A 15,908-nucleotide genomic window follows, 5' to 3' on the forward strand; every position below is an offset into this window, starting at 1 on the left:
TACCCTAATTAAGTTAATAACAATGTACCTACCTATATAGTTTAAGTTTAAAAAATTTGGCTCTCAAAAGAAATTTCAATCGTACTGTTGATATTTGCCTCTGTTGACTAATGAGTTTGCCAACCACTGGCCTAGAGAAAAGCCCTGTAAGTAAAAAATAAATAAAAAAGTACAAAAGATGTTGAGTTTTTATGCCTAGCAGAAAGGACTACAATGATAAACAAAAATGTTATTAGTGATGGCCTTTAGTAGTGGGAAAGGGGGAAATTTCCATTTTCTTTGTGCTTCCTTGTGTTGTCCTCATTTTGGTACAATAGATGTATATTTCTAATAAGTATGACATTCAGAGTTCCAGTTTTGGCAATTATAAAAGGGCATTCAGTAACAAAGTCCTTTCCCAGACAACCCACTGCCTCACAATTATCCAAGGGTATTGGTGTCTTGTGCAAAGGATGCGTTATGTTGATAAAATGTGTTCAGTTACATGTATTCTTTTTATCTTTCATCACACACACAACCCACAGTGTTTCAGTGCTGTGTTAAATAACCTTGTACACCTGTCATTTCATCCGTGCCGGGCTTTACCTGTAAGATGAAAACATGTATAAAAAATTCTTGAATGGCTAGTTCAAAAACACCCCTGTGCCGTTTGGATACATACTGCCCTGAGGAACGTACGGCCATCCTCTGCAGTCAGGAAAACGCTTCCATGTTCCGGCTTTTGGTTTTGGTTTTGACACTTCAGTTTCGATCCCTTTACAATTCAGCGGTTCTCAACCTGTGGGTCGCGACCCCTTTGGCGGTCGAACGACCCTTTCACAGGGGTCGCCTAAGACCATCCTGCATATCAGATATTTACATGACGATTCATCACAGTAGCAACATGACAGTGATGAAGTAGCAACGAAAATAATTTTACGGTTGGGTCACAACATGAGGAACTGTATTTAAAGGGCCAGAAGGTTGAGAACCACTGCTTTACATGTACCCTGGCTGCATGGACGCTCGAGAAAAACAAATGACTTAAAACGTGCAAAGTCCCCTCGCAGTGGAAATTCAAGCGCTGCCCGTCGCACCTGTCAGGTCACAGGATCCGGACGCACAGGGAACGCTGTCGCCGAGGCTCGGCTTACACACAGGGGACAGCAGCCCAGCCCGCGGGTCATCGGCGTCGGGCCACACCGCAGCGGAGAGGCGAGTTTCACTGCAGGAGACCCCAAGGCGCTGGCTGGATCTGCATCCCGAAATAGTGTAAGTTGCTTTAATCGTTTCAATAAAAAGAAGGGCTCCGGGAGGGGTGGCGGCCTACATGAACGGCGGACAGCGTGAGAGCCTGGAAAGGAGCTCCCATTCCCCCGGCCCTGCCCCCCGAGCCGAGCAGCTGCTGAAATGTCAGATGGATTTGCACAGCTGACTCAAGTTGCCGAAAAGAGAGCAGCATGGTGGCTCCGTAAACTGCGCCTGCAGCCAAGCCCGGCTTAAGATAGACGCTGGGGCCCCGCCGAGCGCCCCTGCTGCCCAGCCAGCGTGGTCCTCGGGGGGATCGCTCAGAGGGTGTTGACCTGGGACGCTTGTTAACCTGGGAGACTTCTTGAGAGCTTTTTAAGTCCTCCTTGATTATTTCTCCTTTTCTAGGAAGATAGAAGAAAGTACAGAAAAGAATCATGTCCGAGAACAGCAGGAATTCAGATCCAGAAGAACTCTCTGATGAAGAGATTGATGAAGATAAAATCTTGGCCAACTTGTCCCCGGAAGAGCTGTTAGAGCTGCAATCGGAAATCGAAGTCATGGCCCCGGACCCCAGGCTTCCCGTGGGAATGATTCAGAAAGATCAAACCGACAAGCCCCCCACGGGCACCTTCGACCACAAGTCGCTGGTGGATTACATGTACTGGCAGAAGGCGTCCCGGCGCCTGCTGGAGGACGAGCGCGTCCCTGTCACCTTCGCGCCCTCCCAGGTAACCGGGGCTGTGCGCACCGAGCAATGGCGCCGGCCTGCCAGGGGTCCGCGAGGCAACAGATATTTCCCAAGATTTCATGTTTTGAGTTGTTTTGTTGCCACTTAAAGATTAAATCATAATATTTAAGGTTGGAGCTCTCTGAAACATATGGTATAGCTGTAAGGGGAAAGTGGGTCGTTTCTTATAAATGCCTCTTTTTTTAAAAAAAAATTGCTTTTGAGTTTGCTGTGTAGGAAAGCTTGTAGTCTATAGACATGATATTTCATGAATTAACTCACAACCCAGAAAGAGTTGTTCTTAATCATTGTTTGGCTCACAAGCCCATTTAAGACGCTGATGAAAGTTCTGTGCCTTCGCTTCAGGCACGTTCATACACATGCCGTATTTCACATACAGCTGCGAGGTGCACAGTCCCCTGAAGTCCATCCACATACCCTACAATTGGACCAATCAAATAACTGAAAATAGCCAATATTCCCACAGGTCACTTGATAACAGTGATTAGTTTAGAGATGAATACCTATGAAGCTGTTTTAAATGTTTTCCTATGAAAAGTAGAATTGTGGTTGAATCTATAAACGGATTGTATTTAGCAGATTTTTTCTAATAGAGATCCCCCAAGTAAAATCTCTTTTTGTTATCCCTGATAATACCGATAGACTTTGTCACATTAACTGTCACACTGGCCGCAGGTGGACAAGTTATAACTGTTCAGGTCACGAAAATTTAAACAGGAACTCAAGAACACAAATTGCTGGCTTGATAAGGTTAGAAATTTAAGATTCAATTTTCAGACATTTTACAATTGGAGTAAAAGCCAATTCTATATGAATTATTCCAGAAAAAAACTAGATACTTTTCACATCTTTTCTTCTCTTGATAGAATTTAAACAGCTTGATGTCTGGCTCCCCCTGCTGGGGAAGATGACAATTGCTAAGGGACTGTCAGCTGTCTCTTCCAACCTACAATGTTATGTGCAAAAAGATCAAGCTCTTGTTCGGATGAACCTGTGACTCAAACTGCTAAAACCAGCTTTCAAAATGATACCTATGAGACATACTGGGCAGCGATCTAGCAGGCAGTACTGATAAAGACAGCCACTTTCCTCCCAGATAAGCAATTTTTCCTAAATCTCTGCATAATTCTGTCCCCTGTGCAGCTGGAAATATTTGGTTTCTCCTAGAGACCTCCCTCCGAAAGGAGCGAGACTATGAGCCTGTTCTGGAGCAGCCGGGGCAGTTTCCACAGAGCTTGAGGGGACAAAGTCAAGGCTCTCGGTGTATTCCAACACATCACACTGCTCTCATTTTCCCCACAATATGTTCTTTTTAGGGAAACTTGATGTATACAGTTTAGCAGATTAGCAAGCATATGAGGAATGTAAATAATGGTTATAATAGCCAAAACCGGTTTGGCTCAGTGGATAGAGCGTCGGCCTGCGGACTGAGAGGTCCCGGGTTCGATTCCGGTCAAGGGCATGTACCTGGGTTGCGGGCATATCCCCAGTAGGAGATGTGCAGGAGGCAGCTGATCGATGATTCTCTCTCATCGATGTTTCTAACTCTCTATCTCTCTCCCTTCCTCTCTGTAAAAAATCAATAAAATATATAAAAAAATATATTGGTTATAATAATAAGGAAATTATTGTGTAACTCTGGGTTATTGAATACAAAGATATCTATTCAGCTATATACAAAACAGTGTGTTGGTAGATAACTCCATAAGGTTTCAAAACAAATAATTGTTAGCTGCTTCTGAAATTGTTCAGAATTTTAAAAACAGTACAGAGTCTGAACACTAAATCTACTAGGTTTCATTTTAATATATGGAATGAAGGTAAACACAGCCCAAAAATGTGTGCTTATGTGTCTATAGAAAATTATCTTTATTTTGGTTGTATTTGCTTACAAAACGACTATGTGTTTTAAACTTTGTTTAAAAAACACAAACACTCCTGAATTACCCACTGTAACAAGTGAATATGCCCCAAATGCTTCCCCTCTTCACTTACCTCCATGGTTATTTATTTTCCTAAAAGATAACTACTAACTTGGTGAACAATACGACAGACTTTTTTGCTACACATTTATAAACTTTTCTATGTTGTATGTGTGTTCCACAAATGGAAGACTATACATAGTTTGTTTGCTTACTTTTTCTCAATAATAAATCTTTTTATTATCTCCAGTAGATATTGCTCTACTTCATATTTCTCCACTGCTATGTATTCTAACCCTCACAAACCTCTCTTTCAGGAAAACACTAAAGAGCAGCAGGAAGAAATGGACAAAGGTAATAAAAAAGTGGCCCAGTATTTAAGGGAAAATCTCAATAATGAAATCGCTGCAAGTAAAAGAGACTCAAATGGCAGCAACAATGTCCAAGAAAGAGATAATGAGGATAACAATGATGATGAGGATGAGGATGATGAAGAGGAGGAGGAGGAGGAAGATGATGATGACGAAGATGAGGATGATGAAGATGATGGAGAAAATGAGAGTGAAGGGAGTGATGAAGGAACAAAAAAAGAAGAGAAAGGCAAAATAAAGGAGCCAATCAGAAATGGCGAGAGCAGCTGCCAACAGAAAACTAACAAAGCCTTTGAAGAACAGAAAGACAGACCACAGGCCCAAGAAAAAAGTGAGAAAAAAATATCAAAATTAGACCCTAAAAAGTTAGCTCTAGACACCAGTTTTTTGAAGGTAAGTGCAAGGCCTTCAGGAAACCAAACCGACCTAGATATTAGCTTGAGGCGAGTTAGACAAAACGATCCTGACATGAAGGAACTCAACTTGAACAACATTGAAAACATCCCCAAAGAAATGTTACTGGACTTTGTCAACGCGATGAAGAAAAACAAGCACATCAAGACCTTCAGCTTAGCCAACGTGGGCGCGGACGAGAACGTGGCCTTCGCCTTGGCCAACATGCTGCGTGAAAACAGGAGCATCACCACGCTCAACATCGAGTCCAACTTCATCACAGGCAAAGGGATCGTGGCCATCATGAGGTGTCTCCAGTTTAATGAGACGCTCACCGAGTTGCGGTTTCACAATCAGAGGCACATGCTGGGCCACCAGGCCGAGATGGAAATATCCAGGCTTTTGAAGGCAAACAGCACGCTCCTGAAGATGGGCTACCACTTTGAGCTCCCGGGTCCCAGGATGGTGGTGACCAATCTGCTCACCAGAAACCAAGACAAGCAAAGGCAGAAAAGGCAAGAAGAGCAAAAGCAGCAACAGCTCAAAGAGCAGAGGCGGTTAATAGCCATGTTGGAGAACGGGTTGGGGCTGCCACCAGGGATGTGGGAGATGCTGGGAGGACCGATGCCGGATTCCAGTTTGCAGGAGCTCCTCCAGCCTCCTCCTCGTCCTCCCAACCCCCCAGCCGTCCCCTTCGGTCGACGAAATGAAGCGATGAAGAAGCCATCGCAGTCCCCTCCATGCAGGACGGACGCTGACTCCTTCCGGGGCGTGAAGCTCAAGAGGACCCAGCGCAAATCCCGGATGCCAGAAGCCAGAGAAAGCGCTGAGAAAACCAACCTCAAAGATGTGATCAAAACACTGAAACCGGTGCCCAAAAATAGGCCACCGCCGTTGGTGGAAATCACTCCCAGAGACCAGCTCTTGAACGACATTCGTCAGAGCAACGTCGCCTACCTTAAACCTGTAAGTAGAAGGAGGGAGAAGCGGTGAACGAGCACCACTCCGCCGGCTCAGCCAGTCCCGCTCGGTTTAGCATCAGGACAGTCTCACTAACGGGCTCACTGAGGTCAGAATTACTGGTTACCCCCAAGGACATACACCTGCGTAGCTTCCGTAACAATAATATTAACATCGAACAGTCACTAGCACTTACTATAGGTGAGCTTCATTATATGAACTAACTCACGTGACCACCTAACAGCCCCATATGGTAGGTATCGGTATTCTCCCCATTTCACCGAAAGGAAGCTGAGGCTTAGAGAAGCTAAGTCACTCATCTGGGTGGTACAGGTAGGAAGCGCTACACTTGACGTTGAAATTCAGTTCCGAGTCCGGGGTCAGGCTTTAATTCCTGCCCGCGACACTGAGCTGACCATGGAGGTCGCGAGGAGCCTGCGGTGGGAGTAAGAATGGCGCCTGAGAGCTTCCAGCCCGCGGAAAACTGGGTTCATTGTAAGTAGATGAAGGGAGACGAGCGGCAATTGCGTTTGTACTCCTCACGGTGTAGGCAAACGGTAGACTTCAGGTTAGCATCGCCACAAATTAGTAGTTTTAAGTATTTTACTACTATTTCCGTTTGAATATTTACTATGATTCACTATTACTGCTGCTGACATATGAAAATGTTCTATTCTTTGCAGGTTCAGTTACAGGAATAAATTTCTTCTGTCATTACTAAGATAGTTTTAATGGAAGCTGAAAGGTGTACGTCCAAGGGGCCCGGGTGGCTGATAATTAGCTATTATTTTAAATCTAGTGTGTAATTTTAGTCAAGAGATGACATTGACAAAATAGTTAATATATTATTTCATCATAGAGAGCCTTCATTTTGTGGTTGTTAATCCTCACCAGAGAATATTTTTCCATTGATTTCTTTAGAGAGACTGGAGGGGAAAGGGAGAAACAGAGAGAGAAACACGGATGTGAGAGAGAAACATCTGTTGGTTGCCTCCCGCGTGCGCCCTGACCAGAGCTAGGGATTGAGCCTGTAACCGAGCTCGTGCCCTTGACTGGAATTGAACCTGGGACCCTTCAGTCCACAAGCTGATGCTCTATCTATTGAGCCAAACTGGCTAGAGCTGGAGAATCACCATTTTTTAAACATGTTTTAAACAAATTTTCCTGTAAGCGTGTTCTTTTTCTGCTTCAAAAAGCCATACATTATAAATGAAGGTAGCTGTTACTTACACACACACACACACACACACACACACACACACACACCTAGGACCCTATTCTCATCCCCTGGCAATGCAGAGCTGACAACACTCCGTTGTTCTAGATCAGAACTGGCTGTCACTTAGGCAGGAGTGCGGAAGCTTCTCTCTGCCCGGGGCCAGTTGGACATTCATAACATCATTCGCGGGCCACAGAAAATTATCAGCTTAAAAATTAGCCTGCTGTATTTGGTCAAACATTTAGTTGACTCACCCCAATGCCTTGGCAGGACCAGCCCGAATGATTTCACGGGCCTCATACTGCCTGTAGGCCGGGCACCCCCACCCTGACTCAGGGGGACTGTGACTCTTGCTGGAGGTCACATGAGGTCAGGGCAGAGTTCTTTGCCTGCGCTTGGGCACAGCATTAAGATTTGCTGCACCTGCTCTTCTCCCGGCAGCCAGACCTCTGAGGGGTGGGTGAGGGGTTGTTTTGAGAGAAACTATCACTTCGGTAACTGGTCACCAGTAAAGCATACCCAAGCTGCCTTGGTGTGATACGGTCCGAAAACAACATTAGTCTGAAAAGAATGAAGAGAACTCTTTTTAAAATAGAAGAGAGGATGAAGTTCCAATGATTGTCTGACCCAGCTCCCTGCCTTTAGCGGGAATGTTTTACTGAGCAAACCTGCCTCCCCAAGTCTGTTCCACTCCAACTGACCACTCACCCATTAATGCAACAAATATTTACATGGTGCCTCCCCCCTGGCCCCGTCAGGCCCCCTCCGAGGGGTCAGGGCTGCCACCAGGGGTAAGACAGGTCCAGTCTCAATGGCATGGAGCATACAGTGCAGGTGTTGCCATCTTCATAGTCAAAGCACTGCCTTTTACTCAACTGAGAGCACCAGACCCGAAAGCACAGGACACCCTCCATGTACCCCCTGCTCAGTACCTCACTTTACATTTCCGATCAGTTCTACGGGGTTGCCGCTGTTACGTTGTGTTTGTTCATGTCGACTAAGAAAAGCATGCTTCCAAGTGCACTCAATGGGCTTTCCATGACGTCCGCACATGGGCCTCCGCTTGGAAATGCCTTTCATGTGTGCAAGGGCGTGGCAACCCCGCTGCTGTCAGGGCCTGGCTTGGCCTGCGGTAGGCGCCTCTGCATGTGCCTCAGGGACAACATGTAAGCCGGGGGGGGGGGGGGCACGCATCGCCCCTGATGAAAATGCCCGTCGCTGCTCTCCGTCTGCTCCCGCTGCCCCGCTACATGCACAATAAACGTCTGCTTTAATGCCGAATCGTGGTGTAATCTGTAACAGACTTTTTAAGTCTTTTTATTCTGAAATCATTGTAGACTTACAGAAGCTCAAAAATAGTACAAAGAATTCCTACGTACCCATCACACATGGCCACCTCTGCCTTATCGTTCTTTAAAAGGTATTCTAAGTGGCACTACACCTGTGCATGTGCAGAGTCCACAGGGCCTGCGGCTCAATGGCGGTGCGAACAGTAAGGAAGGCTCTGGCGTGTGTGTGTGTGTGTGTGTGTGTGTGTGTGTGTGTGTGTGTGTGGCGGGGTGTGGGGGAGGCACACGCACAGCTGGACGTGGTGAACACCACTAACGCTATTCAGGGCGCTTTAACCGGCACAAAATGTGCATCTTCCACACGATGAAATACTGTAGATGCCAGCAGCTTGGCTATCACAAGGTGCCAGCACCAAGGGGTGCCTTCGGCAGTCAGGGGAGACGCACCTGTGCCCACTTGGAGAGGTGAAGCTAAAGGCTTTGGGGTCCCCCCTCTTGTGCTGGAGGGCAGAGATGACCGCCCAACCCCTGGATTTGCAAGGATGCAGTTAAAATTGAAATACAATTTTGAAGTTTTGTGATTTTTCTTTTTACTGATGTTCCTAACTAGATTACTGAATGCCAAAAATGTGCTTAGAAATTACTTACTCCTAGAAAACTTGAAAATAGAAAAAGATTATTTTCCTCTCAAGGACTTAGAAATATGATTTTTGTATTTTCTAGGATATATCTTATTAAGTAGTCCATTTATATCTTAAGATTGTATTTTTTCACTTTAATGTTTACTCTCTACCCCATGCTTCTGGCCCAAGACCCTGAAATGAAGTTGGCAGCACAGAATAAAGGAAAATCTGTTCAACTTGCTGGGCTCAAAGGTTACCTCCTCCAAGGAACTGCCCTTCTAACCAGCTTAAAGGAGAGTGAGTCTGTAGGCCTGGTGTTGAAAACTGCCGGACTGCAGGCCAGCTCTGAAAGCCTGTGTTATTTGGCTTAGGTATGATTATATAAAATACAGCACATCACTTTAAAATGTCCAGCTACCTGGACTCCTTGCTGCATTAGACCAGCCCTGCTGGGACTGCATGTGCACGGCGCAAGTCAGCTAGCTCTGCACGGCCGTTTCTGCTTTTCCTCAGTCCCCAACATGCCCTGCTGCCCAACACGGGCCTGCTTCCCTCCTTTCCCTTGCTTATTTGGCTCCCGTAGGAGGTTTTAGTTTTTGTCACTCTTGATATTTTTAGCTTTCGTTTTGTCTAACAAACTGAATTTATTAGATAATGACTATAAATTAATAACTTACAATCAATACTAGAGACCCGGTGCACGGATTCGTGCACTGGTGGGGTCCCTCAGCCTGGCCTGCACCCTCTCGCAATCCGGGACCCCTGGGGGGATGTCAGACTGCTGGTTTCGGCCCGATCCCATGGGGCTGCTGAAACCGGCAGTCCGACATTCCCCGAGGGATAGAGCAGTGCAAGAAGTGGCAGGCAGCCTGGGAGGAGCCAGGGCCAGGCACCTCCACTCCCACTCATCCTGGCCCTGCTGCGGGTGCCACCATTCAGTAGCGCTGCAGCAGAGGCAGGAGAGGCCCCTGGTGCCACAGCTGTGCTCACCAGTTGTGAGCCTAGCTTCTGGCTGAGCAGTGCTCCCACTGTGGGAGTGCACTGACCACCAGGAAACAGCTCCTGCATTGAGCATCTGCCCCCTGGTGGTCAGTGAGCATCATAGTGACCAGTCGAGTGGTCAACTGGTTGTAACAGTCACTTAGGCTTTTATATATATACTAGAGGCCCGGTGCACAAAAATTTGTGCACTGTGGGGGGAAGGGGGGCCCCTCAGCCCAGCCTGTGCCTTCTCGCAGTCTGGGACCCCTCAGGAGATAATGACCTGCTGGCTTAGGCCTGTTCCCAGGTGGCAGAGGGCAGGCCCAATCCCTAGGTGCAGCCCCTGGTCGGGTTCAGAGCAGGGCTGATTGGGGAGTTGGGGCGCCGCCCCCTGTCATGCACAAAGCAGGGCCCATCGGGAGGTTGTGATGCCACCCTCAGTCACGCTCAGGGTAGGGCTGATTGAGGGCTTGGGGCACTGCCCCCTGTCACACTCAAGGCAGGGTCGATGGGCAGGTTGTGGCGCCACCCCCTGTCACGCACAGAGCAGGGCCAATCAGGGGGTTGGGGCGCCGCCACTGTCACACTCAGGGCAGGGCCGATGGGGAGGTTATGGCTCTACCCTGTCACACACAGAGCAGGGCCCGTGACGGGGGGTGGGGGGGGCGCTGCACCCTGTCACACACAGAGCCGCGGGGCAATCAGGGGGTTGGGGAGCTCTCCCCTATCAGGCACAGAGCAGGGCTGATCAGGGGGTTGGGGTGCCTTCCCCTGTCACGAACAGAGCAGGGCGGATAGGGAGGTTGTGGCCCCGCCCCCTGTCACACACAGAGCTGCAGGGCGATCAGGGGGTTTGGGCACTGCCCCCATCACGCTGATTCCGGTGCCGGGAGGCCTCGCGGCTCCGCTGATCCCGGTGCTGGGAGGCATATTACCCTTTTACTATATAGGATGGAGGCCTGGTGCACGGGTGGGGGCCAGCTGGTTTTCCCTGAAGGGTGTCCTGGATCAGGGTGGGGGTCCCCACTGTGGTGCCTGGCCAGCCTGGATGAGGGAATGATGGCTGTTTGCAGCTGGTCACACACCCTTCAGGGTGGGGGTCCCCACTGGGGTGCCTGGCCAGTCTGGGTGAGGGGCTGAGGGCTGTTTTCAGGCTGGCGGGTGACTGAAGCTCCCAACCACTCCTTTTTTTCTTTTTTTTTTTTTTTTATTCTGGGCCAGCTTTAGCTCTGAGGCTCCAGCTCTTAGGCCTCCGCTGCTGAAAGCAGGTTTCTGGCCTTTGTTTACCTTCTGTATTTGAAACAATGTTGCGATCCTGCTGGCTGAAGCCCAGCGACTAAAGCAGGTTTCTGGGGTTTTGTTTAGCTTCTATATTTGTAACATAGTTGCTTAGAGTTGCAGCTCAGAGGCCTGCAGGGGCAGGCGGGGAACGTTGGAGTCCTCCGTCACTGAAGCAAGCAAGCCTCATGTTCGCTTTAAGCTGCCTGGCTGCCAGCCGCCATCTTGGCTGGCAGTTAATTTGCATATTGCCCTGATTAGCCAATGGGAAGGGTAGCAGTCGTACGCTAATTACCATGTTTCTCTTTTATTAGATAGGATAGATAGTAGTGCAAAACAAAGACATTAGGCTTGTACAGGCTTATCCCTCAAAGCAAATGCATGGTTTCCTCTCATTTGAAAATTCTGTGGTCCGTTTACTGCTCACCATCTAAGATGAGTATTTGCACTCTTCTCAGAGGCCACCTACGTGTAATTTACATGCAAGCTTCTGTGCCAAACAAGGTACCTTCAACATTCTCTCATCCCCTTTGGGCTCGCCTCTGTGCATCCCTGCGCTGCTTCCAGCCGGCGCCTGCAGACACTGTCAGTGTCTCCTTGGGAAAGGCTTTGGTGTAACAGTGTGAGCAGCTGCCGTAGTCAAAACAGTCCTTATGGTCACAGAATGTAAGATTCTAGACCAGCCATGGGCAAACTATGGCCCGCGGGCTGGATCCGGCCTGTTTGAAATGAATAAAAATAAAAAATAAAAAAAAAGACCGTACCCTTTTATGTAATGATGCTTACTTTGAATTTATATTAGTTCACACAAACACTCCATCCATGCTTTTGTTCCGGCCCTCCCGTCCAGTTTAAGAACCCATTGTGGCCCTCGAGTCAAAAAGTTTGCCCACCCCTGTTCTAGACTCTCGAGCCTCATCGCCAACTCTGGCCATTTCTCCCACATCTCATTTATAAGACCTTCTCTCTCTTTAACAAGGTTCTCCAGATCCTCTCCTGCGGTTTTTCTCCTCTTTCCCGTCTTACCTCCTCCCCTTGTTTCAATGACCACATAATGTGGGACAACCCCTGAGGCTCCCTTTCCCAGGTTGAGCTCTTTCTTTAGGCCTGTCATTGTTCCCGCTCCCGTTTCCCCGCTGTCTCCATTCCTGCACACCTTCAGGTCTAAGGCCCAGAGTTCTCTTTTTTTTTATTTTAATATGTTTTTATTAATTACGGAGAGGACAGGAGAGGGAGAGAGAGACAAAAACTTCAATGATGAGAGAGAATCATTGATCGGCTGCCTCCTGCATGCCCCACACTAGGGATAGAGCTGCAACCGGGTATGTGTCCTGACCGGGAAGGGCTTCCCTTCCCTAGCTGTCGGCTGACGGCCAGGGCCTTCCTTCATTCCGCACCACCCCCTGGTGGTTAGCACACATCATAGCGAGTGATCCAACTCCCGGTCTCCCGGTTGAACTCCCGAAGGGACACTTTGCATATTAGCCTTTTATATACACAGATTTGCCTATATTTTCTGGCTGCTCTTATAGTTTTATTTGTTTAATATCCCATATCACAGGCAAATCAATGGGGAAATGTTGAAGTAGGAAGTAAGAAGTCTGCTTTGCTACTTCTTCCCCAAGCAGCCAGCCACCGACCATGTCGTGGCTCACTCCCGCTGTTGCCAGGACCTGGACTGCCCGCCTGACCCTATTTTAAAAAGTCAATGGCTCTGGCTTACTACTAGGTCGGTGCCACCTTTTGCTTTTAAGATATTTTTTATTAATTTGGAGCCCTGTTGTGCATATGAACATGTATTGAGAATAGTGCTGTATAAAATGTGTTCTTATTTCCACTCAACAATACAGAGAACACACTGTCTTACTCATTTCTTGCAGCTTTGCAGCTATTTTTGCTCCTTGGTTCCTCACTGTTGGTGTTCTCCCCGTAAGCCCTGCCAAGTGCAGTCACGGCTCCTTCGCAAGCCTGGCGCTGGGAAGGAGAGGCCAGGCTGTGCGCACGAAGGGCTGCGGTCTGAAGGTTGTGAGGCAGCAGCACGTCAGAGTCCTCTCTGCGGGCAGGATGTGAGGGAACTTTTCTAGTCAAAGGTCATGGGCAGAGAACCAGCTGCAAGAGAGGCCATAGCACATGGCCAGGATGGGTCATCACATGGGCAGGTGGGCATGGGCCACACAGGAGAAACAGCCTCGGTCATTACTATTCAAACGCTGTGGGTCCCCGGCCCTCTCCAGCGTCCTCTGGAAGGTGGCGTGTATGCGATGGTGAGTCACCCTCTGAAGATATAACACCACATGGAACCCCGGAAGAACTGGCCTTAAGTCGCTCCTATGAAGCAAAGCTACAAGCTCATTTGCAGCCAGGCTTAAGCTTCTCTTTTGTGAATAACATTTTGTTTTTAAATTTTAGTGAGCACCAAAGTAGGACCATGCTACACACAGGAAAGATGGGTTGTTAAAATAATGTATATGGGTGTGGTGGTATTTTTTGGTGGTTGAGATATAAGTACTGAAATCAGACTGACCTGGGTTCAAACCCTGCTCTGCCACTTCCCACTGTATGACCTTAAGCAACTTACGTACCCTGTCTGAGCCTGTACCTCTTTACAAGGAAAAAATGTTTTTTAAAATATGTGTTATAAAATAAACAAACAAACAAAATGGAAACAGACTCATAGATACAGAGAAGACAGGGGAGGGTTGAGGGACTGGGTGGAAAAAGTGAAGGGATTAAGAAGTACAAATTGGTAGTTACAGAACAGTCACAGGGATGAAAAGTACAGCAGAGGGAATATGGTCAATAATATCTTAATAACTGTGTTCAGATGGGTACTTGAAATATCCAGGGAGAACCACTCTGTACAGTACATGATTGTCTAACCACTACGCTGCACATCTGGAACTAATGCAGAGTAATACTGAATGTAAGCTGCAATTAAAAACAAAGGGGAAAAATAACTGTGAACACTAATTACTAATTTGTAGTATATTATCCGACCCTTAAGATAGCCATGTGAGTTAGATGCTGCTATCGTCATCTTACACCTGAGAAAGGTGATGCCCAGCACCACAGGCTAGTGCTAGTCCCAGGAGGTGACCAGGCGACGCCAGCACGCGGCCTGGCTTCTATGACATGCTTCACTGTGTGCGCACAGCCCTGGATCAGCTCCCAGCTTCAGCAGATGCCCAGTGAAGGGTGCCTGTGGGTGTTTTATCATGAATTCAGGGGCTCTCTGGCCAGAATTTCTACTCCAGTGTACATCCTTTGAGGCATGTAAATGTCATTTTTGCTGTAAAGCTCTTGAATTTCCAGGATTAATTCTTCCCCTTTCTTTCAAATGCTTAAATCACAGGTGCAACTGCCAAAAGAACTGGAATAAGAGGCCACAGCCTAACCTAGAAGAGCAGGAATTGGAATAAGGACTTGGACTGGAGCTTGAGGCTGTATCAGCAGCGTGGTTCTGGATCCAGGTGGAATGGGAACAACGCTAACGTCTGATGGAAGAATTTTATAAAAGGCAAAATGCTTGGCACATGGCAGTATGTGGCTGACAAGGAAGAGGAAGGAGACTAAGTAGTGATATTCAGGGGCAACATTTTCTACTTGCCATCAGTTTGAGTAACTATGGTGAAATTTAGTCATGCTCCCAGCACAAAAGTTAAAAAAACAAAACATTTTTTGTAAACATTCGCTTTACTGTTGCTCTCTTCTACTAAGTAACAATAAATACTATAGAAGTGTTACTAGTATAGTTCCATTTTTTTCACCTTCCATCTCCTGTGCTGTAATTCACCACACAGTATCTTAAAGGAACAACTCATGTTTCATCTCCGGAAATGTGGTGGGTGACTTGAGCTCCAGGCCCTTCTGCTGCTTTGAAATGGAAGAATCGTTAATTAGCTCCTCTCTCCGAATCCATTGGAGTTTCCAGTTTCCAGCCACACCTGGCTTTCTCCCTTGGCCATTCTCCTGGGGCTTTGGGATACACTTCTGACAGAAGTATCTGTGAGGAGCAGAATGTGTAAGCCAAGGACATGGAGAAAACAGTGTTTCTGGAAAACCCAATCGAGAAAATAAACCCTTTATATACACAAAACCTTCCCTATTTCCAAACACGTAGGGACAGTTATTGTCTCAATGCAAGGTTTTGTCAAGAGACAGGTGAAATTGTTCACATTATGCTTTTTCTATTGACCCACTCCCTCGCTAAAAATCTCTACATTGAAGACTTCAATTTGTTTTTAAAATGTAATAATTTCCCCCAAAATGTTTGCTTCTTGCCTGATTGAGAGGGGGATCACTGAGTTATCACCCTGCCTGTTTAGATAGGTGATGTGAAGTGGGCATGGAGGCCCAGGGGCTATTACTGCCATTTGGAAATACTCACAATCTAACATTTTATGGCATGTTAGTGATGGCAGACTCTGCACAAAGTGGGTAGCCAAGTTACTACTGTGAAGAGACCAAATACTGAGGATAGGTTTTCCAAAGATAATAATCACATGATGTCTGCATTTTATCATGGATCTGAGTGCATCCTCTAAAAATGGAATATAACAAAAACCCAGGGCATTTTTAGAAATTGTATGCTATCTAGCAACTTTGTGTACTTATAGAAAATGTTATAAAAATAGAAAAAATGTAATAGTTTAGAGCATTCACATGCTACTTTTCTAGAATGTACTAATTAAAATGAGTACATTTTCCAATTTCAACTTGTCACTTTCTCCAAGTTTATTGTATTTAGTCAGCAGAAAACATCATGTAGAAAATGGAAGTGGCTAAAATGTGTATAAACCCATGTCAGGTTTTAAAAAGGACCTCATTGGGACATCAAAATTACAACTAAATTATAGAGTAACCATCATTCAGAACCACCTGCAATCAAGCTGAA

The 15,908-nt window shown here is 46.9% G+C and overlaps 1 protein-coding gene across 1 annotated transcript; it reads left to right on the forward strand.

The window, feature by feature from the left end:
* The first annotated feature begins 1,131 nt into the window (after nucleotides 1-1,131).
* Nucleotides 1,132-14,756, forward strand: LMOD3 (leiomodin 3). The gene is made up of 4 exons (XM_081106515.1): nucleotides 1,132-1,251; nucleotides 1,636-1,958; nucleotides 4,218-5,630; nucleotides 14,367-14,756. Exons 2-4 carry the CDS (start codon nucleotides 1,665-1,667, stop codon nucleotides 14,391-14,393), a joined length of 1,734 nt encoding a protein of 577 aa, XP_080962641.1. The 5' UTR covers nucleotides 1,132-1,251; nucleotides 1,636-1,664; the 3' UTR covers nucleotides 14,394-14,756.
* Nucleotides 14,757-15,908: the final 1,152 nt, after the last annotated feature.

The sequence above is a fragment of the Myotis nattereri genome (assembly GCF_964212035.1).
Source record: "Myotis nattereri genome assembly, chromosome: 14".
Classification (NCBI taxonomy): Eukaryota; Metazoa; Chordata; class Mammalia; order Chiroptera; family Vespertilionidae; genus Myotis; species Myotis nattereri.

What these genes read in the sequence shown, in the direction of transcription:
- LMOD3 (XM_081106515.1), top strand. Translation starts at nt 1,665, where the DNA reads ATGTCCGAGAACAGCAGGAATTCAGATCCAGAAGAACTCTCTGATGAA. An exon ending in TCACCTTCGCGCCCTCCCAG is followed by an intron (nt 1,959 to 4,217) that starts GTAACCGGGGCT and finishes CCTCTCTTTCAG; the next exon opens with GAAAACACTAAAGAGCAGCA. An exon ending in ACGTCGCCTACCTTAAACCT is followed by an intron (nt 5,631 to 14,366) that starts GTAAGTAGAAGG and finishes CTTAAATCACAG; the next exon opens with GTGCAACTGCCAAAAGAACT.